The sequence below is a fragment of the Acartia tonsa genome, chromosome 4 (genome assembly GCF_053477335.1).
Source record: "Acartia tonsa isolate MP-2025a chromosome 4, ASM5347733v1, whole genome shotgun sequence".
NCBI lineage: Eukaryota > Metazoa > Arthropoda > Copepoda > Calanoida > Acartiidae > Acartia > Acartia tonsa.
Window position 1 is genome coordinate 8,959,938 of NC_137263.1, and position 27,953 is coordinate 8,987,890.

The 27,953-nt window shown below is 31.2% G+C and overlaps 1 protein-coding gene and 2 long non-coding RNA genes across 3 annotated transcripts in view; 1 reads left to right on the plus strand and 2 right to left on the minus strand.

Annotated features, from left to right (window-relative positions):
- Positions 1–27,953, minus strand: part of LOC145315945 (uncharacterized) — a 53,642-nt gene that overhangs the window by 18,899 nt on the left and 6,790 nt on the right. Inside the window, exons 2-14 of the mRNA XM_080156115.1 lie at positions 6,924–7,059; positions 6,493–6,657; positions 6,021–6,099; positions 5,220–5,287; positions 4,770–4,886; positions 4,405–4,496; positions 3,123–3,184; positions 2,678–2,741; positions 1,992–2,162; positions 1,647–1,792; positions 1,190–1,231; positions 646–788; positions 303–399 (exon numbers count right to left, since the gene is read on the minus strand). Coding sequence (XP_080012241.1) covers positions 303–399; positions 646–788; positions 1,190–1,231; positions 1,647–1,792; positions 1,992–2,162; positions 2,678–2,741; positions 3,123–3,184; positions 4,405–4,496; positions 4,770–4,886; positions 5,220–5,287; positions 6,021–6,099; positions 6,493–6,657; positions 6,924–7,045 — 1,368 coding nt within the window. The 5' untranslated portion in view covers positions 7,046–7,059. The remainder of the gene's footprint in view (positions 1–302; positions 400–645; positions 789–1,189; positions 1,232–1,646; positions 1,793–1,991; positions 2,163–2,677; positions 2,742–3,122; positions 3,185–4,404; positions 4,497–4,769; positions 4,887–5,219; positions 5,288–6,020; positions 6,100–6,492; positions 6,658–6,923; positions 7,060–27,953) is intronic.
- LOC145318210 (uncharacterized) lies at positions 11,104–12,349 on the plus strand. Its single transcript, XR_013879255.1, has 2 exons — positions 11,104–11,169; positions 12,165–12,349. It is a non-coding gene; the product is annotated as an uncharacterized LOC145318210 (long non-coding RNA).
- LOC145318211 (uncharacterized) lies at positions 19,249–20,530 on the minus strand. The gene is made up of 3 exons (XR_013879256.1): positions 20,444–20,530; positions 19,830–19,938; positions 19,249–19,363 (listed from the first exon to the last, which is right to left on the minus strand). It is a non-coding gene; the product is annotated as an uncharacterized LOC145318211 (long non-coding RNA).

Genomic DNA, 27,953 nt, shown 5'->3' on the forward strand with positions numbered 1-27,953 from the left:
GCGCATTATGTAGGTTGAAAAAACCTCTAGATTTTACTTAATTATACAATAAAATCTAAAGCCCTAAAGTGCCAAAATTTTATGTTTTTACATGTGTAAGTAAATAGTAATAGGGGTGCATTTTAGACAGCCCCCCCCCCCCCCACTTACGTCCAAATTAAAGAGATTAGTGTAACGACAGTGCAACGGTCGATCATACAGATTATATCGAAAAAGAGTAAAAAGTAAAATATTGAAAGAATATAGAGAAAACAGAACTCTTTGTAGAATGAAATACTTAACATGAATGAATGAAAAAATACCTTTGCATTTATCTGTTGAATGGCGTTTTCAAGGTCGAGCATTTTTTCATTGTTTTGTTTGTTTTGGTCCAGCAATATCTTCAATTTTTCCGGTTCACCTTCTTACAACGTGGACATAAATAGTTTTATTCGATAAACAGACATCTTCACCCTTTTCTTATCATTATTCGTCTGCTACCATATCATTTCAAATGCAGTGCAATAGTGTTAAATGTTTACACACTTTATCAAATCTTTCTTCTCTTCTGTACCACATAACTTTATTTACAATGTGAATAAAATTTTTAATTTTCTCTCCATCAAGAAAAGACTTATAATTTAAATAAAAGATAATTATTATGTCCCTTGAGTTGGTTTTCTCTTGGTGAGATCATCCAGTGTTGAAACAATGTCCACATGTTTTGTCTTCAATACAGAGATCTCTTTACCTAGTCGTTCTAGCCTGGCGGTCACACGAGCCTCGTCAGAGTTTGCCTTGTTGTCATCCTTGTAAATAATTATTTCATTAGTATCTAATTTCTTTAAATTTTTCTTAAGTACAATTATTTATGTAAAAATTATTCATAATAGATGCAGTAGTTGGATGTATACTTTCCAAAGTAATATGATTTATTTACATTTTTTACATGAAATTTTCCGTATCTGGGCGATTTTTGTGACATAGTGTTTAATGTTTATAGAGTTGGAAGAGTAATTACTTCAGGTTTCTGTTCTAAGGCTTCGAAGTTATTTACAATAATTTATCAAATTTAGTTGTAAGTTTAGATAATTTTGCGCATTTTATCCTGAGAAATCCATTCTTCAGGATATGGTTTCTAAAATTCTGGCATTAATTAAGTGTCCAAAAAAACAAAAACAAATTGTAGACTACATTCAATATTCCTTACCTTTAGAGCTTTCAACTGATTGTTAATAGAAGATATGCTATCCTAAAAATATTAAGAATGATTTGATAAGTTAAAAAGTCCAATGGCAGTTAACCCACATATAAATTTATCACATCGTATAAAAGATAGTTCCTGATTTATTGGCCCCGAAGAGACAAAAGTAATCAATTCTAATTATCCTGTGGGATGAAGATTAAATTAAAAAATAAATGTATAAGTATAGATGTACAACCCAGACAATTACCTGGTTCCAGTTGGGACCTTTTAAAGTCTACTTGCAAACTGCTTTCTGCTTTTGTATAGCGACTGGATTTGTTAAAATTTCCTACGCTATTATCTAATATCATATTCAAATACCCAAATAAGGGTCGGAACAGCGTGAACACAATATTGTTCACTCCCTGACCCCTCTTTTCTTTTAATTTAAAAATTGAAATATAGAAAACTGAACAGTTACCTGAATAGTTTTAATTTTGCTATTTACGTCCAGGGAGTCCAACTTCTTTTCAAAATCTTTCATTTTAGAAGTAAAATCTTTGTTTTTAGAATCCACAGATTTTATTTTTGCATCAATGTCTTTCAAAACAGATTCCATTCCAGTTCCTTCAAAAATAATTTTCTCTAACATCACAAATTGATTTATTTGTATTAAGTCTAAAAGAGAAAGACTAAGGCACAATAAAAATTTGTTATCAGGGGTAATAATTACATCCCACCCCACTAAACCTGCCCTGCATAATTTTCTAAATATTAAATTGAATTCCAAGATCTCGGATAAATCTATACTAGCTAGATGATTTACCTTTTGCCTTTTCCAATTCCTTTGTCTTAACTTCCAACTCTCTGACTTTGGTCTCCAGAGTTCCCCTGCCCTTGCTGACATCCTTGACCTTTGTGTCCAGCTCCCTCACCACGACCTCGAGGTCACCAGAGCCGCGGCCAATCTTCTTCTCAACCTCTTTTATCCTCTTGTCTGGAATAAAAGTAAGATTAATATAAATTTCCAGTATGGCTTAAAAACCTATTAATATCCACTGGATTAGAACCATTTCATATTGAAAAATCATATATCATAGAGTTTTCTTCAAATATAAAAATGTGCTATCATAATGTTAAAACAAGTTTTGTTAGCCCGTGCCTTCGGCATCTCGGGATTAACAAAACTGGTTTTAATCTTATAACTGTACATTTTTATATCCGTGGAAAGCTTTTTATAATACGATGCCATAAATAACTATTCCCGCTTTTTACTTTTAGTCTTTACCCTATACCGTTTAAACAAAGTTCCAGTAATCTTTATTGAAATAAAAAGAAAAAATTAGGCTTTTTAAAGAATCTTTACTTTACACAGGTCTAAAACTTAGCTTCACTGAAAAATGTAAAACTTAAACTTAAAGTCTACATATGCTTTAAAGAGTTCTAAAAGGCACACAAGCATCCAACCATTTTTATTGATTAAAACTGATGTAGGTATAAAATAAATTTTACCTGTTTTATCTTCAATGTTAGATAGATGATTCTTTAATGTTTCTTCAATATCAACAACTTTATTCTGAATTTTAAAAGTAGTAACAAGAAGAAATGGAAAAAAATAAACGATAACTACAGTTTAAAAAAAATTAAATAGAGTGATTATTTATTTATTGGAATGATTTATGTCATGAACTAAAGACTTTCAAGAGGGCATTGTTTTATCCCAAATAATGGGGCGAATTATAAAACCTTATGAAAAAAAATATGAGAAGAGGTAGGTAAACAAAAATTTCTGCATTTTAACATTTCCTTTTTTCATTGCTTAATCCAATGCCACCTTCTTTTTTATTTTTGGTCATATTTTATGTTAATTTTGGTCGACAAACCTCTGTAGTTTAGCATTTATAGGCAAGAGGCGAAGCCACCATTATAAAAATGTATAATGTTAAAAATAAAATACCTGCAGATTTTTCAGCTCCATATTAACTTTTTCCTCGAAATCTTCCAATTTTTCACCACAAACTGAAAAGTTGGATTAGTGCATCAAATATTCTTGTATTACATAATTCCCTTCATAGTTACGAAGCTTCTCTAGGCTCTTATTATTCAGTAAGTCTTTGGCATTGCCTCTTGAAGACATGGAAAGTCTTTTTAGATTTAAGGAAACGATTTGTTTTAATCTTTTTTTTCTTGGTTTATTTTCCTTTTTTGAGTAATAATGTGCAAATATTGTTTTTTTTCTTATATCCTCTCTTCCTTTTTCTGTTCTCTTTTCACTTTATTAGTATACTAGCGGCTACGCCCCTAGAGGCCTCTAGGGGGCACTTGAGGAGGAGAGAGTCAAATTTAATAATCCAATTTCTTATTTTAAATTTTAAAAGAAAAAGTAAAAAAAAAATTTGGGGGGGGGAAATTTTTTTTATGAGAAGCTATGAGAAGCTACCCTGTTAAGGAGAACCCGATCGGTTCAGCGGTTAGCGAGATCCTTCGGTACAGACACACAGACATCCTGTTACTTTAGTATAAGGATTTAATAAGTTTTATAAAGAAAAATATTTAAAACACAAACTCTATAAAAAGTGATAACACTAGAAATTAGAAATTACTAGTTGCATATTCAATCATTACTAACTATTACTTATTATTACCTTGTACAGTTCTGAGATAATTGCTAGTGGCATATTCAATCATTACTAACTATTACTTATTATTACCTTGTACGGTTCTGAGATAATTGCTAGTGGCATATTCAATCATTACTAACTATTACTTATTATTACCTTGTACAGTTCTGAGATAATTGCTGGTGGCATATTCAATCATTACTGATTATTACTTATTATTACCTTGTACAGTTCTGAGATAATTGCTAGTGGCATATTCAATCATAACTGATTATTACTTATTATTACCTTGTACAGTTCTGAGATAATTGCTAGTGGCATATTCAATCATTACTAACTATTACTTATTATTACCTTGTACGGTTCTGAGATAATTGCTAGTTGCATATTCAATCATTACTGATTATTACTTATTATTACCTTGTACAGTTCTGAGATAATTGCTAGTGGCATATTCAATCATTACTGATTATTACTTATTATTACCTTGTACAGTTCTGAGATAATTGCTGGTGGCATATTCAATCATTACTAACTATAACTTATTATTACCTTGTACAGTTCTGAGATAATTGCTGGTGGCATATTCAATCATTACTAACTATTACTTATTATTACCTTGTACAGTTCTGAGATAATTGCTGGTGGCATATTCAATCATTGAGGACACATCATCCTTGCTCAAACCAAAAGGAATGGTTTTCAGTCCCCTTGAAAATATTCTAAGTTCATCAATAAATTTTATAACTTTCAAAACAGTCTCTACTTTTTGTTGATAAAGAGTTAGAAAAAATGTAATTATACTAATTCGTGAGCTTTTTCTAGAGCAAAGAGAATATTTGAACGACTAATATAAATTTTAACTTGGCCAACAAAGCCAAAACTGGTTCGTTTTTGTCCCTTTGCACTTTTTTACCCCAAACTTTTTTTTCTGCCAATTTTTCGCTTTTTTGCAAGTATTAACCTGCAAGATTGGTACATACCTTGATAGATCTGATTTTGTGACAAGATCTTTGATCATGATTCTAGCATCAACCTCTCTTCTCAAGTAATCACCACTCATCCGCTTTTCAAGATCATTCAGGCTCAGAAACCTCTCCCTAAATTAAAATAAGTTATATTTAATTTGATCCATGTGTCCTTAACCCAACCAATTAAAGTTTGTAAAAAGGCATGTTAGTTGTAGCTTCAAATCTCAGAAAAATTAAACAGTTGATGGGGCCTAAAAAAGTTGACGCCATACAATACAAATGACCAATGACAGGCCAGTATACATTGTAATTTACCAATGGTAAAATGTATAATAGCCTATCATTGGTAATTTGTATTGTATGACGTCATCTAAGTTATTTGTATGTGGAATGCCTTACCCTAGAACAGGCGCCACTTATTACCATGAAAGAACGGAAAAAAATGTTAATGATTTAAGATACCTGAGACCATCAACTTGTTGTTTATTATCCTCAGTTCTCTCATCAAGATCATCAATATCTTCATCTACCTGTTATAGATTTAGTTAGATAATAAGTGAAACAAAGAGATGAGAACTCATAGGTAGAGGACATAAAAATGGATGGATAGACAGATAAAGAGAGTTATAAACAGATGTTTATTTAAAACAAGTATGGATGCTCTCTAGTAATGGATAGACTATCTTAGCAGTTAAGAAAATCACATTTATAGCCATACGAACGGACAGATTGACAAAGTTAATTATAGAGTAGCTTTGTTTCTACATATATACTTTATTTATATACAACAAACTCTATGAATGAATAGTTATTTCTCGCATCGTATTACAAACAGCTTTCCGCGGATATAGAATGTACAATTATAAGATTTTAAAAAAGTTTTTTTTTGCCCCGAGATGCCGAAGGCACGGGATAAAAAAGCTGGTTTTAATCTTATGATTGTACATTTTTATATTCGTAGAAAGCTGGATTTAATGCGATGCTAGACATAGTTATAGATGAGAACCGGTTCTTAGCCACCGGATTCGAATTAATACGAGAAAAGAAATTAAATTCTATTAGTACTCTAAACCAATACTGTCGGATATATTATTTCTGTTTTGAAAAAAGCTCAAGTTTGTAGCGGAAACCTGGAAAACTATATTGTTGTAATTCTTTGACATCACTGCAATGTAAATGTTAGAAAAAGCCAGACAAACATTTTGAAGTTCATTGTTTTAGAGACCAATTATGAGAAATCAAAGAAGACGTATATTGGTGTACCTTGACAAGCATGCTGGTTAACTTCTCAATCTGTCCACACAAAGATTTCACCACAGTTGGATCAATAGAACCACAAACACTAAGAAAAATTCAATAATATTTTCTGTCAGTTGTATCATTTGAATTTTATGTAAATTATAAAATGAACTCTTTAGATTTCTATTTCAATTTCAATCTTCAGCATGGGAGTGTAAAGTAAATGAGAACATTTGGAACAATATATTTAATTTTAACTTCCCCAGCCACTAACCAATGAAATTATTTTAAACTATAATACAAATTTTAAAACAAGGATGTATTAATAGGTGGGAGTGGATTTTGGCCTACCACCATCCTTTTTTATTTACCCACAACCATCTCTTTCTTATTAGCGTTTTTTTACGATTGTAAACATGACACCATAGAGAAGATATCTTATGAAGCACAGTGCAAATCAAAAATCAAATTCAGTTTTTTTTATTTTTCCCATTACCTCTCCTTGCTGGTTGAAATTGGTGTGGAGCATTCTGAGCCATTTGTGCTTATTATTGGCTTGTCTTCAATCCTCTCCAGAGCTTTGATGGCCGCCTGGCATAATCTTGTTATTTTGTCCTGGGATCTTTTTTGTTCAGATAACTCCTCTTCGATACAAGCCAGCCTTGAATATAAAAATAAAGTTTAGATTTTTATAAAATCTATAGATGGAACAACAGACATAGTTCATGTTTCAATCGATTCTTATAGGACTCTTACACTTGATTGTAATTTTTCGGGAAAGATTGAAATAAGAATAAATGAAATTTTAGGGTAATATTTAAAACTAGTGGTCTCTGTATTGTGGAGTTTAGAGAAGTGGGTTACTTAAATACAAAAATAATAGATAGCCTAAAACCATACTGGCATGTATGTGTCATTCGAGATTACCTGTTATAATCATCAGTTTCATTCTCCAACCTGGAACCACGTTTTAATTTAACAATTTCTTTGCTCTGTAGGACAACAAACTCGCGGAGGCTGGACAACTCTTTCTTTAGCTCCTCCATCATCAGTGATCACCAGCCTTAATAATCAAATGATGCATTTAGTCCGATAAAACAACAAAGACATAAAAGCACAATTTAATGTTACAACTTTTTGTTTTGCGCAATTTTAGAATCACTTCGAACGGGTTCTTAACATTTCATACGCCAAAATATAGATTTTAACCCCTAGATAATTATTGTGGGAGGAGAGGGTAAACAAAATTTTGCAACACTTTGCGTCCCCACGTTTAAGTTATACCATATTGAGATTATTTACCCCCTAACCCCCAAAGTAAAGGCTTGGGCGTCCTTTCAAAGTGCCCCATCTCTCTAAGCTCAAAGGATAGTTGAATTTGTTAAATATTAATTTTTTAAAGCGAAGCTTTTCTATAATTACTATTAATATTGTTAGTTTGTATATGTAAATGGTTATTGATATTCAAAGTCAGTAACACTAAACAAAAAACTTTTAGAGGAACTTTGCTACAAGAAATTGTGAAAGCTATACATTTAAGGAAGAAGAAAATGGTAACAGTACTTAAAATATATTTTTCTTTAAAAAAAGATTACTTCAAATAACAACGTTCTTACTTTGACCGTTAATATGTTATTGTTTTTTTCAAAAAAAAACTGCTGATGATGCAAGATTGCAAAATTTCGCAATTCATTTTTTTGTAAATAATCCAATAACAACATTTTTGTCAAATGGTCATTCTCTGAATTTATATAAACTTTTAGTGTCGCAGCTACTCTATATATTTTTCTTTTTCATCAGTTTTTAACTCGTAAATTTGTTTCAAAGGATTTTATATTATTACATTTGTCAATTCTGTTTTTAACGTATATATGTATTATTGCATAACTTTTTAAACTTCCCTACTAATGGGCAGATTCATCATTGTTTATTGCAAAAGATAACAAGATCTTAAAAGCTTGCAGAGTTTACATTAATAATAGAAATATTGTTATGTTAGTTCTTTACACATTTTTGAATATATTTTAATGATTTATTGTCTTATAGTTAAGCCAGTGACTTCGCATATGGACTTTAGGTGCTTTGACTTGACGACATCCCAACATGAAAATATTTTTGTATAAAATGTATAAATATCACTGATATCTCCTGAGAGGAGAATCCAGTCGGTTCAACGGTTAGCTAGATTTTGAAAAACAGACAAGCTGACAGAAATTGATTTACATTAGTATCCAATAGAGGCTGCGCCTCAATCAATTAAGGGCTCTGTATTGAAGTAGTGAAGGGGGTTTGAAAAATAGCTTAAACCTTCCTTGGATCTATGTAAATCTTTTTTTAAATTAAGAGCTCAATCGGTTAAGTATGTATTAAAATCTAAAGCTTCAAACAAAAAAACTTACTACATTATATAATAGGATATGTGATAATGCTAGCGTGTGTGCGTATTTGTTTATTGTTTGTGAGTATTTACTTATATACATTATTTGCCTGTCTCATACAATGAAAGCTAAGGAGAGAGACAGATATACTTCAGTGATTTTAATCGATTTAACCAGGGAAGTAGGGATATAAAAAGCAAAACTGGCCCAATTCCTTTAGTTCACTTTTGCCATTTGACCCCACCTTACCCCCAAGGCAAAAATAATTTTGATAACCATGAACTTACAAATTTGACCTCCACACATAGCTAATATTTAATCTTTAAAAAAAGTTTTACTACCTAAGTTTCCCTATGCCCAGAGTACTAACCCTGCGGGACACTATGCCAATACTCTTAACCCCAAAATAGGGCATCAATGATAAATCAATCGACCCCCTCCCACTTTAAAAATAAAACGTCATTGGCTTTCCAAACAGAGGGTTAATTTTTTATGCGTGGGGGAAAGAATATGGAATTATTCTTATTTTTCACAATACCCCCATTGGATGTCCTTAGAGTGGGAGGGTTACACTTAATTACAAATTAACATTAAAAACGATTTAAATCGGTGAATATGTTACCCTGTCTGTGAAGAAAGGAAGCATAAATAAATATTTGTTTCTGCGCAGAAGCGAAGATAATCGCGGGGTCGGTCAACTCAAGGTCACTTTCATTCTTTCTGTTTTCACATCAGGGATAGAATGATTTGTAAAAAAACTGAAAAAAACACTCGTTTAGTGTTTTCATTTAAAGTGCCTTGATAGCACAAACCTTTCAAATTGTTTTTAAAAATTAATTATAAATAATTGATTTCTTTAGGTCGGGTTATGATTGGTATTAGGTAGCCCCGAAGGGTTAGGACACAGCAGGTAAATATTGCATGTGTCTGTATTACACCCCCCTAGGGGGAGTCAAAAGCATGTGCACAACTCTATCGAAAACGGCTGGATTGCTAGCGTTAATTTAATGGTTAAGCTTTTAAGTGGGAGATGGATACTATAAAGACAAATGATATATACCCATTCATAACAACATGAAGTTACCTCTTTTTGGGAGGGTTGTATTTTTAACACACAAAGCGTTTTCTGTAAAGCTTAAGATCCCTTACACTGTCTATCTGTCTTTGATGCGTGACAAATATTACAGTATTTGCTAGAGAGCAATAGGAGTCAAAGCTACAACCCATTTAATTCAATTCATCAACAATATTGGAGCCAGTTTTTAGACACTTAATGGTAGTCCTTACTCTTAAATAACAATAACTGCTGCATAAGAAAGAATTTAATCTAGCAATTACATTATCAGTCAAAATTATAAGTCAATATTCCTATTCCTTTTTTACTAGAGATATTTAGATACAACTACAGGACATCTTTTGCTATCTTTATCATAATTTCAGACAACACATAGATTAATGCCCGGTTCACAAAAGCTTTTTAGAGGTCGACCTTTTTTTCCAGTAGGTCAACCGATTTTAGTACAACTGAAATATAACCCAACCTAAATATATTCTTATTTTTTGCTGCAATTACAATGTTTTCATACACAAAAATAGCAGGAGATTGTAATAATAACCCCATTTTATAGATTTACAAATAAAATTAAATTGTTTGGCGAAAAAAAAGTTACTCTTTACTAAGTCTCATTTTCCAAATAGTTTTAAAATCTGTATCTTATCTTTCTATCCCTGATCATAATCCGGGCCAAACCATATCAATAGTTGAAGTTTATTAAAAAATTAATAAAAAGCTGTCTTTTAAAAACGTCTTACTTATTTTTAAGTAAAAACAATTTGATTAACTATTTTTATTTGATTTTTTTGAAACAAAAAAATATATATTCAGCTAGCTACTCATTGCTATGTATTTTTCAAAAAAATCTAGAATTATAAACAAAGAATAATCAGCTGCTATGATTTAAGTACGTAAATACTAAATAGCTTCAAGTTATAATTTTACATCTATCCTATAATAAAGTAACAGGATGTTTTTTGTCTATCTGTACCATAGAATATTGCTAACCGCTGAACATATACGGTTCTTCTTTACACAGTAAACTTTCACAGGTCCTGGTGAGGTTTATAACTATTTTGGGAGAGGGTAGCACCACAAATAGGCCGGAAGCTTTATTTATTAAATTTTACTTTAAAAGTTAAAAAAAGTGATCATAAAGAGGGGATCATGGAAAGAAAACAAAGTAGCAAGTTTCGTCCTATTTCTAGCCCCTGCTTGGGGCTCTAACCCTATGGGGCAATCATTAACATTTAACTTACTTAACCTATTAAAAGCTACTGTGAAAATACGACGAAACCCGCTACTTTGTTTTCTTTCCGTGATCCTGAAAGGGATAGTAATTTTTTCAGCAATTTGCACGAATAATTTTGTTTTTGAAGCTTTTCCATAATTAGGGTCGGTCTTGCGACTGTAAAGGGTAGCTCTGGTTAATTTAGGCATATTAGATTTGTGTTATAGATTTTTAAATTGGCAGGGTGATTCATGTAGAGGTTAGGTCGATTTAAAAGCGTAAAAACTATATTCTGCTTTTTCAGTTGTAAAACTCTACAAGTATTAATGTTCGCTTGTCCTAATATTTCAGAGCTTCGCTTTTATGAATGTCGTAATCCTTGTTTTCATGTAGTTTTCATTTTTAACCTTTAAAGAAAGAAGTCCACCATGTATAATTTTCCGTTTTAAGTTTCAGAGATAAAAAATGATTTTCATTGAGCCGATCACTTCTCTCTTTGATTAATAACAGGTAATATTTTCATAACCCTCGACTGCATGTGGCGTTACACGCAGCGCGTCCGTTCGTTTTTGAGAAGGTGATAGGTTAGAATCTCGGCCCCAACCCGCATCATACTTAGACATTTAAAAATTGTTCATATTGTTGTTGTGTCAGGTGTGTGACACAAATAGTTAGATTATAGGGGAAGGCCTTGGCTCAAAGCAGGTGCAACTCATTACCATGCTTAATAAGTACTTGCAGACAAATATATAGTGGCGTGCACAGTGTTGTGCCAGGACTGTGTGCAAAGGAGGGATTAGATGACTTACCCCACTTCATTTTAAATTTTAGTTTTAAAAAGAAAAGGAAAATTTTTTTGGGGGGGAAGGTCAATTTTTGTTGGGAGGGCGGAGAAATCCTTCCTCAAAATAGGTAAAAACCTTCCATGGACCAATTAGGTATCTTAACAGTAATGGAGAACCATACAGTGCTACGGACAAAAAAAGCTTTCTTCTTTATATTCTATCCTCCTATTATGTACAGTAATATGATTTATTTGTCTGAAGCTTAAGATATAAGTAACTACTGAACCGATTGGATTCTCTATTTTATGTAAGCTTTACATAGGTCCTGTAAGGTTTTTGACAATGGTAATTTCCGATTTTACTCTTGGAATGGATTTAAGCTATCTTTCTAGACCATTTCTGCCTTTTCGAATACCAAGCCCCTAGATGTATTTTTTAAAGCATTGGGCTTTTTTGTCTATAGTGAAAGATCTCGCTATCTTCTGAACCAATATGGTTCTTCTTTGTAGTGAAGCTTCCTAAGGGTCAAGGGAAGTGCTCTAGAGGCTTCTATGAGTGTATCCTTTAGTAATAGGTTGTAATCATTTATGAAAGGTGTAGTTGCTCTTATTGTCCTTAGCTCCTCTTATAAAATGTCCCAATGTGAAAATTGACGGACGGACAGACAGACATTTCAAATTTTAGAGTACCTTTGCAACTAAAAAATATTTACTATTTTAGAGGTTCCAGTTAGTCAAGCAGGAAATAAACCCAACGAGATGAAACTCAATGCAGCACACAAGAAAAATCTCTAATGTCGACGTGTAGTAATAAATATAATAAGAATGTGTGTGTGTGTTTTAGCATTTTTTCCCTACCAAACAAATGAAAAATATTGATACCGCTTTCTTTTAAAAATTTTATAATCTGGCCTAGCACACATCCATCTTATATTTAATACAATTTAATTCAATATAATATTTTGCTAATGATTGCTTATACCGTATCTATGTGATATTTGGATATTTGATCTAATTTGTATTTTTTTTTTATAAAAGTATTAATTTTAAATTAGACTTTGATCTACGAGACTTTTGTGTCCATAGATGAAAGAACAAGTATCTTTACTTCCTATATAAAGCAAGAACTCAATTTCTGGTTGCTCTAAAGGCATGTAAATAAAGATGCATGTAACTCAATTGCATTATTATATTATATGCTTATGAAAGGGAGGGTTTTTTAATGCAACCATCTCGTAATCAGTGAGCAAATGGCACTTAGAATTCGAATTTCGATCTGAACTTTTGCAAGAGTAATCCTTGGTAGGTCTATTTTCCCTAAATCGAACAAAAAGTTGGAAAAGTAACGGCTGGCAGCTCAGCCGTTTAGCCGTTTTTTTTGCCTATTTTCAGGGTAAATTCATTATCAATTACGTAGGAATCAACTTTTTAAAACATATATTTGGTTTAATTCATGTTGAATGATAGCAATAACCATTTTTAAAACTTCTAGTACCAACAGATACCGTCTAGAACCGTTTGATAGCGTTTTGGAGTGGAAAAGATTATTATGTGGAGATAGGTTTTGTGACTAATTTGCAATATAGATATCCAAAAAATGGCAAAACGGCTGAGCCGCCAGCCGTTCGCCGTTACTTTTCCAACTTTTTGTTCGATTTAGGGAAAATAGACCTACCAAGGATTACTCATGAAAAATTTCAGATGGAAATTCGAATTATAAGTGCCATTTGCTCAATGATTACGAGATGGTTGCATTTAAAACCCCCCCCTTATTCCAGATGAGTCATCTTATTTATTAGCATTCATTATAAATGTTAATTTGTTACCTATTCTGTTTGTTTTCTAGTCATCTTTTAATTTTTTGTGCTTCAATACTTCAAATGAACGTTGTCAACCTTGTTTTATCATTAATACATTTTTTGTGAATCAACTTTCATATTCGCAAGCTTTATATTTGGTACTATCTGTCATAGAACTATCCCTTATGTTAAATTATTAAATAAAGTTTTTGGCAACAAAATCACATGCAATTTGAAGCATCAACATTTCGAGAGAAAAAAAACCTGTTTTTAATGATTCTGTGATAACTGTTACATATTTTACTTTAAATTATGATTTTTCAATTATATTCAAATCTATAATAAAATATAATCATCCCCTCAATCAATACTTTTCATGTATTAACACCATGGCTTCTTTTTAAATAGAGTTTTTAATAATTAGGGTCGGTCCGTACGTCCGTCCGTTGCAGTAAGCTCTTTTCGTTAATTTAAACAGGTTATAATTGTCCTTTCGATTTCAAACTTTGCATGCTGATTCCTATAATAGTTAGGTACGACATAGAAAGCGCAGCAAGTCTATAATCTACTAGAAAGTCCGGAAGTCCATTTAAAACAAGCTGATTTTTTACTTTATTGACAACAAATTTTTGTATGCTAAAATTTTCCAGTTAGTTTGATTTTTTTAATACTGATTCCTATTACAACAAGGTATAGTGCTATAAGCAAAGCATCTCTATAATCAAGTCCTAAAAACGTCAGTATGTCTTTGAACAGTAACATTTATTTAATCAGTTTTGCAACAAATTTACTAACAATTTTGTATAGACATATGCATTAATATTCAGTCCATTCAGTTCTGACCCTCAACAAGTGTTAATGTTTGTTTGTCCTTCCATTTCCGAGCTTCGCTTTAATGGATGTTGTCATCCTTGACCTTGTTATATTTGTTATTAACTTAAATAATTCCATAACAAGGTGTGTGTCTTACATTCCGTGAACTTACAAAGAGGACATTTTTCTTGCTGATTTGCCTTGTATTTGTGTGTTTTAAAACAGTAGTAGAACGCCGAAATTTAGCATGTAGTTGCTCTAATGTGGTACAATATGTAATTGGAGAAACGGTGGAAAAACTACCCCTGATAACTGCTATATCCTAATGGTTTTATTTCTTTTTCCTGACATAGAGGAGATGCACGAACAAGAAAGTTAATCTAAGGACTAGGATTATATCTGAGTGACTTTTTAAATATGGGTATGACACATAACTGAGAGTCGGAACTTTTTGAATATCTCCTTCCTGGCGGGCAGGATGCCAGCAAACCTGGCATGGGCAGGCATTCAGGTAAAAATGAAAAATATTTTTAGACCTAAATAAGTATTTTATGTTACGAAAATACTTAAATATCCTATAGTATTATATCTTCATATGAAATGTAGGTATCAGGTTCCAGGTATAATCCTGCAGGTCCTGAACCTCCAGGTCTCTAGAAATCTTTAAATTGCTCCTGGGCCCGCAATTTTTGATTTAGGGACTTTTTTTTCTAATAGTTTTTATGACATAGTAAATTTTCTTAAATATCTGTCAACGTTTACCTGTCGGTTGCGGCGGCTGGCAACTGCCAAGTACAATATCGTCAAATGTTTTGTTAAAATCAAAGTTTTAAATAAAATAACATGTTAAAAAATTAATCTAATGATGTAAAATACATAAGTATACTAATGAAACAGTTTACAGTATTTCAAGTTACCTTCCTTTTTTCTAAATTAACATTTTTAAAAGCGAATCTTTTCTATAATTAGGGTTGGTTCGTCTGTACGTCCGTCTAGAACGAATAGCTTTTTTTTTGTAAATTTGGCATGTTAGAATTGTCCTACAAATTTCAATCTTTGCATGGTAATTCCTGTAGTAGTTAAGTACGATTTAGAAAGCGTAGCAACTCTATAATCATTACCAGAATGGCCGTACATCCATTTAAAACATGTTGATTTTTTTACTTTTTAACAACAAATTTTTATATGTTCTATATATCCCATTGATCTTATTTTTTGTATACTAACTCCTGGGACAACAAAGCAGAATAGTATAAGCAAAGCAACTCTATAATAACGTCCTAATATTGTATGTAATATGTATGCCCATAAACATTATCCTGTATCAAGTAGTTTTTATAACCAATTTTCTTACAATTTTGCTTCGACTCTTATACCTTTATATTCTGATTATTCAGTTTTGACACTCTCAGGGCGACCACCGCCTTTTTTATATTAATATTGAAAATAACGTACTACAAAAAAATTACAATGAACACAATAACGTACATTTTTTTGAAAAATAACGTACAAAAACGTACCATAAACAACATATACATAATATTACATATATCTATAATACAAAGTAGAACGATGTCTTTCCGTCTGTCTGAAGCTTAAGATCTCGGTAAACGATGAACTGATTGGGATCTACTTTTCAGGGAATTGATATCCTATTATATAAAGCTGTAAGCTTTTTTGTTTGTAGGAAAGGATCTCGCCAACCGCTAAACCGATGTGGTCCTCCTTTATATGGAAGCTTCCCTAGATGTCTTTAGGCTATTACATTTTTTTAGAGTCCAGGTTTTAGGCTTTTTATAAGCCCTCCAAATTCCTTCCAATATAGAGCCTCTAGATGCTAGGGGAGGAGTCGCTAGTCTATAATACAAAGTAAAACAATATCTAGCTATGTCTGTTTGTTTGTAACAAAGGATATTGCTAACCGCTGAACTGATCGGGTTCTCCTTAACAGGGTGGCTTCTCATAGATCATGGGAAGGTTTATAACTATTTTGGGGGAGGGTACAATGACCCTCCCATGAGAATTTTTTTCATTTACAATTAAATATTCGCCTCTAGCCTCTAGGGGCGTCACCCAAAGAGGTATTGTAAAGTCCCCCTCTTATAGGTATAGAATTGTTCGTTCGTAATTTGTAAAAAATAGAAAAAATGAGTGAGTTTTTTTTATAGGAAGTTTCTCCACCTCACTTGTTATATTTTACAAAAAAAAAAAAAAAATTGAGGGGGAATTTTTTTAGGGGGGTTGGGGTTGTCCCACCTATTAAAAAAATAGCCTAAAATCACAACAGGACCAGTAGGTATATTACCTGAAGAGTAGAACCCAATCGGTTCAGCGGTTACCGAGATCTTAAGATTAAGACAGACAGATAGACATAGTTCTACTTTGTATTATAGAAAGTAGTATCTCATTCCTATAAGTACATGAAAACATAAAAATCAACTAAAAATTATCTCGCTAACTGATAAACAAATGTGATACTCCTTTAAAGTGTAACTTCTCATATGTCCTGGTAGGGTTTGTAATTACAATTAGTTTAGAGAAATTTTTTTTATATTTAGTGAAATACTTGAGTTGAGTTTTTTATTTTACGGAAGCTTCACAATGACGTCATAGATCCCAAGATAAATTGGTAAAATAATGCGCGAAGCGCGCAGAAATTTAAAAAAAATAGTTTTTATGTAAATACAATAACTTTAATGATTACTAATACTAACCATACATTACAGAAAAACGTACAATAACGTATACTGAAATGTTCATATTGTACACAAAAATCAATAATGAACAAAAACGTCCCAAAAAACCCAAAAATGGTGTTCAATATGAACATATTGAACATAACGTACATAGTGGTCACCCTGCACTCTACAAGTTTTAATGTACATTTGTCCAACTGCTTCAGAGCTTCACTTTTATGGAAGTTGTCATCCTTGCTTATTCAAAAAGTTTACATTTCATTTGTGTCACAGCAGTTTGAACTCAATAAAACATTTGACATTTTAAAATTATTAGCATAAAACCGCAGGAGATGGCTGTTTACGACGGCAACAGCGGTCCCACCGCCATATCTTTACAGTTCTACACTATATCCGATAAAAGCAAGTACCATGCATAATTTTAGCGTTTTAGCCCTGTCTCAAAACTTTAATCTTGCTGGCAAAATGGTCTTTTTAACTTTGTTTTTTTTTCCATCAGATTTTTATATTATGAGGAATAGAATAAAATAATTAGACACTTTTAAATGCAAGTATGTCCGTATAAAGGATAATCAATAAAGAAGTTCTTAGGCAAGTTAAAGTTATGAAATTCAAACTTGGCTTGATGATTCCTGTAACAAAGGCTTGTGAAAATGATATCTGTAACATGCAAAATTTAGCGTGTATATAAACTGTACATTTCTTGAAAGTCTGAATGTCCATTGAAACTTATTTAAGTTATTCTTCTATTTACCTTGATTTTCGGACAATCAAAAAAATTAGACACTGCGTAATATTTTATTCAAATAGCAGCATTTAGGGGATTCTATATGCTATAAGGGGGGGGGGGTTGTAGTTTACCTTCAGCTTAAGTTTTTTTCCAAGGGCGATTTACACTACTCCTGAACATTCCCAGTATCTAATTAGCGAATCCTTTGGAAGAGACAGACAAACATCCCATTGGTCTTATAATAGAATGACTAGCAGATGCATGCTGAGCATCAAAAGCAACAGAAATATTCCAACACAACTTAATGGTTCAGTAGTTAGGTATTGAGATCTTAATAATCAAACAAAAACTGATTTCTTTAAATAATAGGATAATTATTCATTATTAGTGTATATATACATTTAGAGGCACATGAAGGGGGGGGGGGTTGGAATTCAACCCTATTTCATATTTTATTTTTTTAAAAAGTTTTATAAATTTAGAATGGGGGAGGTATTGGTACCCTCTACAAAAATAGCAAAAAACCTTCCACAACCAAAGATATGTAACACTGTAAAGAAGTATCTTATCAGTTCAGTGTTTAGAGGGATCCATTTGAACAGACTTACAGAGATCCTGTTACATTTCAATAAGTTTAAAAGAATGACATTTTTAACTAAAGGGTAGTTCCACTACATGATTTTAACGAAAAGTTAAAAATTATCTTAATTTTTTTTTATTTCAGCGGAAACTCTTTCTATTAATACCTACCCATTTATCACATTTATGATGTCTTATCTCAACCTTCCCACATTATATTTTATGTGTAACCCTTATTTATCCCTGCAGCGCACTGTCCTTAGGGGATACTACTCTTACATGGATCTTCTATCCTAGTCTTTAAAAAGTATAAGAACAAGGATGACAACATCCACAAGTAGTAAAGCTCACAACGTATGGACGGATATCCGGAAAAAATGAACTAAAAAGCAGTTTCATAAAAAAACATAAAACCTTGTAAGATAAATAACATTAAAATATATGAATCGATCTAGCACTTTAAACTTTGTGGGGGATATGTAGATTGTAAATTTATTTAATCCCTGAAGATATCAGCCTTCCATCTCGAATATGGGTAAAAATATCATGAAAACTTAAAAATCTAGGAATAGAACTAGCACCCTAACCAATAGGCAAATATCAATAAAACTTGATAACAGTTTGCAGGATAATAAAGTATTCAATCCATGAAAAATTCAGCCATCTATCTAAAATAGGAGTTGAGAAAATCATGAAAATGAAGGAATCGATCTAGCACCCCAATTTATTGTCGAATCTTAATGAAACTTAGTGAAAATATGAAAAATGGTATCTTATTAAATCCCTAAAAATATCAGGTGTTTATCTTTGATAGGAGACGAGAAAATCCCCAGATAGAGAGATGGACGGACATTTCGAATTATAGAGTATCTTTTTTACTAATTAAAAACGTTTTCAAATATATAAGTAAATCAAAAGCGATCGGAGGAAACCCGCAACAATTAAAAATGTGTAACGTATATAAAAAGTGTTTTCTTAAGTCTAGTTTGTATGTTAAAAAGATACTATTAACAAGCAACAAAGCCAAATAATACAATATAAATATAGAGATTAATACACTAGTCCCTGTTTTAGTTGGCTTAATAACTTTGGGGACTTTTACTGAATTTTGATTCATTGGTTTATTAAACGTACATATGGAATTAAAGAGTAGCTTCACACACTTAACCATTGAATTAATAAAAAATATAGAAATATCTTATTTTATTTTGTTACAAATCATTTAGGTATAATTTAGAAATCTTAAAATCTTAATATTTAAATGATTTTTTTCTTCCAGACGGCTAAACAACGTCATTGTTTCCTGAAAAAAATAATACTTAATTAAATAGTAGATTCTAAGTCTAACCATTTCTTTTAGTAGCGAAGGTACTGCAAAATTCATTTTATCTGTCATATGGCCACTACTGCTTTAGAAAACTAGTGGATATGCTGATAAAAGCCACACTTTAAGAAAGGAGGGGACATTTCTACAATAAAAGGAAGTTTTTCTAACCTAATGGTTTTTTAATAGCCTTCAATCCAAAATACGATTTTCTCTTATCCGTGTATTGTCCCTTTTTGATAGTTTTAAAAAATACCTATTCATTTTAACATTTGTGCATTTCTCATGAGCAACCTCTCCGTATAAAGTGATATAGGATTTAAGATAATCAATATCTGCATGTAGATATTTTACATGACTTAAACTGTGTAGAGACTGTAATATTTAAGACCTTAAAATAAGAGAGTTGATTCTTATCATTGAAAGGTAAGCTGCGTATATTTACCTTGATATATATAGGATGTAGTTGGCAGAGAAATTCTTCGTTGTTTTATTTCGTTGGTGAAAGGTGTTGTTGTATTGACGTGCTTCAAGTCAGTCTGCTTTCCATTAACCTAAATTTTTAAAAATCATAAACAACACTATGAATAATCCTTATATAAGTAACAGGATGTCTGTCTGTCTGCGTGTACTGAAAGATTGTGATATTTCCAGTTAAGGTTTATTCTAATTAAAAGTATCTTGTTCATTTTTTCTCTCTAAATGTTAAGCATAAGAATACAATTTTCAATTGCCAAATAAGGCAATTAAATCTCTAAGAAATCTAATGACATTTAACTCGGAAATTAGAGGCTAAGGTGTTAGTTAAAGATTGTATAAATTGTTGCTCCAAATTGAAAAAAAATGAAAAAAATAATTTCTAAGAGGATAACGCCAAAAATGGTTCCTATTGCTGTATAATTAAAACTTTGTAATTGTTGAACTGAACTATTTATAACAGATACCATTAATCCAACAACAAAAGGCCTTTTTACTTCTTTATTGCGTCGGATTTAAGCTTTGTAAATAATTTTTAACATGTGGGTTCTATTGTAGTTTAAATGAAAAATAATGTAATACCTGTTAGTAAAGCAGCGTAGAAAACCAATCCGCCGTCACTCAAAAAAAATTGCATCCCATCTTTAGTAAAATCTGAAAAGATCCAAACTGTTTAGTATATCGACGAAACAAAACAGGGATATAACACCCAAAGATAAATTATTATGCCTTATTCATTACGCAATATATATCTTTAACGTTAATAGTTGGTGGTAATTGGAATTATGGGTCACTTCACTTCATACACACACACACACACACACACACACACACATACACACACACACTTGCAAGTGCGTAACCTTTTTATTCCAAAACAACGTCTTCTCCGCCCGCCTCGCTTGATTTCGATTAACTTTAAGCAAACGTTTATATTGTAATATTAAAAAAATTCACAAATAAAATTCAATATGATAATGCATTTATGTAACATACGTATTGCAACAATGTATTATTTTTATAAAGATTACGAAAAATTATTTGTTATTGTCTGGCTATTTTGTTTTTTGGTTGGACTTATTTTTTATTATCAGCTGTAGATTAGGTTATTAAATTGAGAGATGTTTCTTCAACATTACACAATTTTTATAAAAAATATAACAACACAAATATTTAATTTTCATTTCAATAATTAATTATATTATAGGTACTGTAAGATTGTAAATGTCATTTTAAAAATTTGCTAGAAAAATTAAATATAATTTAAAATATTTTTGGGGATTATAAGAACGTCAGCCTAAATTTGTAAAAGACCTAACCTCCAGCTGTTTTTTCAGGGAAAAAGGAACATTAAATATTTTTTTTCCTACGTATATTTTCAAAAGTACGACTGAAAAAAGGTTGACCTCAAAAAAGGTTGACTGAAAATTTCTATCAGTCGACTGTTTAGCTTTTGTGAACTGGGCTTAAGATATATATTTATTAGAGCTAATCACAAACGGTTTATTAGGGACCCTTTAAAAATAAGGGTATCTTAAGCTTTACTTTAGTTTGGGGGAGCTACCCTTAAATTTAGTAATGTCAAGCTTAAGTAAAGATTTTGATAGGCATACTTTAGCCTTACATAAACCTCTCATAAACAAGTGTACATAAGCCTGTACTAAACCTTCCTTATTACATCAACTTGCAATAAAAAATAGGAATATTTTAAAATCTTTCTTAACTTATCCTTTATGTATTTGTTTATGTAAAATAACGTGGATTTAAAAAAAAGTATTTCATAAATAAATTACAGTTCTCTTTGCATTATTTGTAAGAATAGAATTGTAGAAATGAACTCTTTGTATGATTAAAAGTTCATAAAGGCAAAGAGAAAAAATAGTAAAAGAGGGGAATCAAGGGAATTTAAGAATGGACAAAATCAGTAGGCCTGGCCATTTTTGCTGTGCTAAACCGTATTGTTGTTGCACCTCTTTCCAAACTAAAAGAATTTAAAGAAGATTAATTAACTTTTGTTATAAAATTTTGATATTAAATTGTTAAAAAAATATTTTAAACCTTTTTCTACTAATATCGTGGATTTAAAAGATTTTTATTAGCAAAGTTACTATATAATATGAATTTATGTCTGTCCATCTGAAACATTTAGGGGAAATTTAATATTTGAGAAAGCCATTTTGGTTCAATTGCTTTTAATAGAAAAGGTTCTGATTGATTTGAAAACAATTTATTTTATCTTTTATCTTCATTTTAATTTCAACATTAAATGAAAATATGCTTAAAAATGATATTGGAAAAGATGTTGTCTTAACTCTTATTAGTTTTCCTCATGACATTATAAGGCTGCACCACCAATGTATTTTTCCCCTCTCTCTTTTACTTTACTTACTGCTTCTCTTTTCCCCCCAATTGTTTATATCTACCCTTTTCAACCGATTCCCCCCAATAAGTGTACCTTAATTTTGTGTTAACACTCACTAGGCCAATCCTCCCCCCACCTCCCCCCCCCTTAGTGTTCTTCATTTTGGGTTTAAAAGTTATCATGATTGAGGCTGTACATTTGTATCTTACGTTTTTTTCCTTTTTTCCCATTAATCTTAATCTAGTTTTTGCTACTTTAAAGATAGCATTTTATTTCTTTTCTCCCTTAATCTTGTTTTCAATACTTTAAAGATAACATTTGTTTAGCTGATTTATAAAAACTCTTCCTATCTTTTCTGTTAAAGATAGGATACCCTAAGAAAAAATAAGGCTTTCCTTATTTTATTTAAATAATAATGAATGAAATTCTTTCTTAGCTAGACAATTTGATACATTTTTTTAACAAAACATATTGTAGATTAAATTTAACTTTACTACAACAGAAAAAAATTAACAATCTATTTGCATGAATTTGTCTATTGGATGTACTCTTTGCATTTTTCCTTTCTTATTAGAGGGTTGCTAAACAAGAATGACAACATCAATAAAAGCGAAGCTCTAAATTTGTAAACAATTATAATGTAAAATTGATTAAATGCAGGATAATGACATACACACATTTTTTAGGAATCATTATTTCAAATATTAGATCAAGATGAATAGGATAACTAAATAATTAAATTTTTTATAAAAAAAAGTTTTAAAAATCAGTATGTTTAAAATGAACATGTGGGCATTTGGATAACGATTATAGAGTTGCTAAATCGTATCTAACTATTACAGGAAACATTATTTGAAATTGATAGGATAATTCTTATATGCCTAAATTAATAATATGAGCTATCAGATACAGATGGACGGACTTACCCTTATTATAGAAAAGCTTCGCTTTTAAAAAGAGAAGTACAAAAATGCATTCTCTCAATTAAATTTGTTATGTAATTACATTTATGTTCCCAATCTTATTAGTATTGTTATTTTTAAAATTTTAGATTTTAGGAACCTGCCTTAATTGAATAGATATAGGGCATTTAGATACACATTTTCTAATGCAGCCAATAGGAAAACAATGTAGCAATAATTCGGCCATATTATTGGTTAAAAATTGTGCAGATTTTTGTACAAAAGTGAGGACGTCAAAATATGTGGGGAAGGGGGGGGGGGGGAGGGATGGTTGTTTATCTTCCTAAAAATGCTTTGAAAATTTTTTTTTTTTTATTACCCTCACAATAAAATCTTTACCAACATTTGTTGAAGGGGTAAATAATTTTTAGTAGTGAAGCTACTCTTTAGATCCAAATGTTTGTCTATCGGTCAGTTTGTCCTTCAAAGACAAAAATGTATAGAATATGATTGTCTCATCGCCTATTCAAGATATACAGCAGTAACTTTTTGTCAACACTCTCATATTAAGAAGTATAATTATCTATTAACCCTTACAGATCAGGGGGGGGGTCATATTGACCCCCCCCCCTCTATTTTTCTCAATGTCATTTTTTTGTAGGTAAGATAGAGAGTTGTGACTTCATGACTTTTTAAGTTTAGTAATTATATGTCGGCAAGAGTTGATCTTATAAGGATATCTAGTCTGTGTCAGTCATGGCGTCCGGTCAAAGTCGGTTAGGTGGCACCAAAGAAGGTGTATTTACTTTTATTTTTATAGCTAGCCGGTGCTTTTAGTAAGTAGTAGATGTAAATTTTTCCATAGAATTCAGATATGCAATCGGTTTTTTTGTAGACCTCTTATTTTTAAAGTAATGTAAGTTTTTTTTTTTTAAATTAAGTCAATTTTAAGGTACTAAAATGCAACAAAAAAAAGAAAGAAAATGGTCATTATGAACAAAAATGGTAAAATCTTTAATTTGACACCTTACTTTTTAAATTCTGTCAGGTAATTATTGAAAAAATCGATTTTTTTAAACCCACAAGAATAAAAACTTTGAACTTAATTTTATCATTACCCAGGCATAAGAAATAGGCGTTATATATACTGTTAGAATGAGAAAAATATTACAAATCCATTCTAAGCAAAATTGAAATAAAAAGTTTACACTATAGTATATAAACTACAATAAAAGGAATTATATAAAAATATTATGTTATATTATACAGGCAACCATCTTATTTCTTATTTTGAGAATAAAAATGGGAAGGGGGTAAAGAGGGGGTAAAGAGGGGATGAAGAAAGTGTTGCTTGTACAAAATAATATATTAGGCCATTTTTTTATTTTTTTACTTTTTTTCAATTTTGCTTATAATGGATTCGTAATATTTTTCTGATTCTAAAGGTATATACGAACCCATATTTTTTATACCTGTGTAATGATAAAATTAAGTTCAAAGTTTTTATTCTCGTGGGTGTAAAAAAATCAATTTTTTCAATAATTACCTGACAAAATTCAAAAAGTAAGGTGTCAAATTAAAGATCTTACTATTTTTGTTCATAATGCCCATTTTCTTCCTTTTTTTTGTTGCGTTTTGGTACCTTAAGATCGACTTAATTTTAAAAAAACAAATTTAATTATTTTAAAAATTGCATAACTGAATTCTATGAAAAATTTTACATCTACTACTTAATAAAAGCACCGGCTTATATAAAAATGTATAATTACTAAACTTCATGATGTAATGAAGGCAAGTGACATTGAAAAAACTAGAGGGGGGCAGCTAATTTAGCCCCCCCAATCTGTAAGGGTTAATTTCTTATTGCTCTAAGGGAAACATCCATGGTAATTGGAGTGCATTTTTAGCAGGTTTTTGGCTATAGGACTACTTCCTAGAGTATTTAACCCTTAACAGTCGGGGGGGGGGGGGGGGGGGCGTTGAACGCCCCCCCATCCGGTTTTTTCTATCTCATTTTCTGTGTGTGAAAGATAAAGAGCCCAAACTGCGTGACTTTTTAAGTTTGGGTATGACACATAACTGAGAGTTGGAATTTTTTTAATATCTCCATCCTGGCGGGCACAGGATGCCAGCAAACCTGGCAGGGTCATCCAGGTAAAGAGCAAAAATATTTTTTTGACTTAAACAAAGTATTTTATCTTGCCAAAATACTAAAATATCCTCTAGTAGTACATCCTTATATGAAATACAGGTGTTCAAGTCAATTTCAGGTTCCAGGTATGATCCTGCAGGTCCTGATCCTCCAGGTCTCCAGAAATCTTTAAAAGGCTCCTGTGGCCTCAATTTTTGACTTAGAGACTTCAAATTTTAAACTTAAGCTTTTCTTACATGTCTACATAACGTATTAAAATTTCATAAAGATCCACCGCCGTTTTCCCGCCGACTGCCGACTGCGGCGGCTGGCAGCTGCCAAGTACAGCTGCGGCCGCTGAAATTTATAATTTGACATTTCAAATATAAAATTTACATAAAGATAAACATTTTCTGCAAAAAAAATTGTTCTTCTAGCTTCAAAAATAAGAAAATTACAGCCGTTTGAAATTTTTAAGTAAAAAAGGACCTAAAAACAAAGGTTGTTAGATAAAAGGGTGAAGGAAGCGAAAATTGACTTTGACTTACTTAGGGTCGGAAATTCATCATAACAAAGAAAAATCAGGAAAAAATATATCATCTAAAAATTTTGTTGCCCAAATTATTGAATTTAAACAAATACGTCTAAATAATCAAAAGCATTTCAGAAATTTATATCATCTAAAGAATTTGGTGCCAGATAGACCATCTAGATCTTATATATCTATTCATTGGATGTCAAAGCTCTTCCCACCTCTACCTGCTTTCTTTAGAATTAAGAACCCTTAGGCATCGCTAACTTTAATGTAAGCCTACCTTAAAGTTGTACTAAAAAAGCTTACATAAATTTGAAAGTAACCTTTATCAACCCCCCCCCCCCCCCCCACTACCACCCTTCCCTATTAATTTCTACCTGCTTTCTTTGCAAAGAAAGGTTTAGGAATCCCTAACTATTTATGTAAAGGTAGCTTAATCCCCTCCCTATTTTCGATGCCCCTACCTTATATGAATCATCCCTTTTGATCCACTTCTCCATCAAAAATCCTAGGGTATCTTATCGAAAAAAGGTACCTTAACTAATTTTAAAAATAATAAGAAATAAAATTCTTTCTTAGGATGACAATTTGATGTTTTTTCAACAAAACTTTGTGTGGATTATTTTTAATTTTACTATAATAGAAAAACAAACTATAAGGATAGATCATATAGAACTAAAAGCTACTCTTTGTAATAAACATATAAAATTTGTTAACATGTGGCTCTTTGTAGATTTTAATTTTAACATCTATATAGATGTTCATACATTTTAACAAAAAAGTATCATAGGTTCAACACTTGCCTATTTCTAATATTTGATTATATGTCATGTGTTTTACCTATATTTTACATGGTGCCTTTACCAAGCTAAGAAATCACTCTCTACAAAACGTTTTTTTTAACCTTTCTTTATAAATCTAACAACTTTAAAGCTTAGAGGGGTTGTAGCTATTAAAGGAAGCATGCAAGAAATACCACGCTTTAACTGCTAAAAGACTGCCACAAGTAGATCAAATACCCTAAATTTGAAGCCTTCAGCTTCTATAATAAAAAAGTTCTAGGCATTTTAAAATGACATTTTATGTACAATGGAAATTTTGAAAGAATTGCAATGCTCATGTTGAAAACTTTAAAATTAAACTACGTGGCCTAGAAACAAAATTAAAAGCTTATTTTTGTCATAAATTTAGGTTTCCAGTAACTAATTATATTTTTACAATAAAAATACCCATTTTTATAGTCAAAATCATTAAAAAAAATTAAGTTTTACTTGCGTTGTACCGAACGTACTGTAGCCAATCAGAAGGCTGAATCAGCTTAACAACCAATCACAGCTAAGCTTGTATTAGTTTACCCCTTTGTTTCCGCTATGATTTTCGTTTAAAAATGCAATTTAAATCGAATTTTTTTCATAGATTTTGACTATGAAATGTGGTGTTTTTATTGTAAAAATGTTATCAGTTACAGGCAATCTAAGTTTCTGACAAAGATAAGGTTATAATTTTATGTCTAGGCAACGTAATTTAATATTGTTTTTTGTTTTATGAGCATTGGAAATCTTTCAAAAATTCCATTGTACATAAAATGCTATTTTGAAATGCCTAGAACTTTTTTGTTATTGAAGCTGAAGGCTTATAATTTGGGGTATTGGGTCTTCTTGTGGCAGTCTTTCAGCAGTTAAAGCGTGTTATTTCTTGCAGGCGTCCTTTAAGTATAACACAGACAGGACTTGAATAGAAACTACTTAAAAACTAATGAAAGCTATATAATTCTTATGATTTTTTAGCTAAAAGAACAGTTAGCTGTTTTAAATAATAACCTTTAAAAAAATATTCTACCAAGAAAGTACAAAAGTATAGTATAATGAACCAATAGATATAGTAGATCTAGATGGTAAATCGGGCCCAATAAGTTGTGAAACTTAATAAGAATTATCCAAAGAGGTAACTTTATCCCAAGAAAGTTAACTATTTAAAGATGACTTCTTATATATGTTATGTCATATATGCTTTAAATCATGCGAGGGAAGAAATTTTTTAACCATATGACCAAAGCAAAGGCTTATCCTATGAAAGACTATTTATAGATGATTCATTTTGCGAATGATATCAAAGGATAATTGCTCTTTCTAACCAAATTTTGTTTACTTTCTAACCAATAT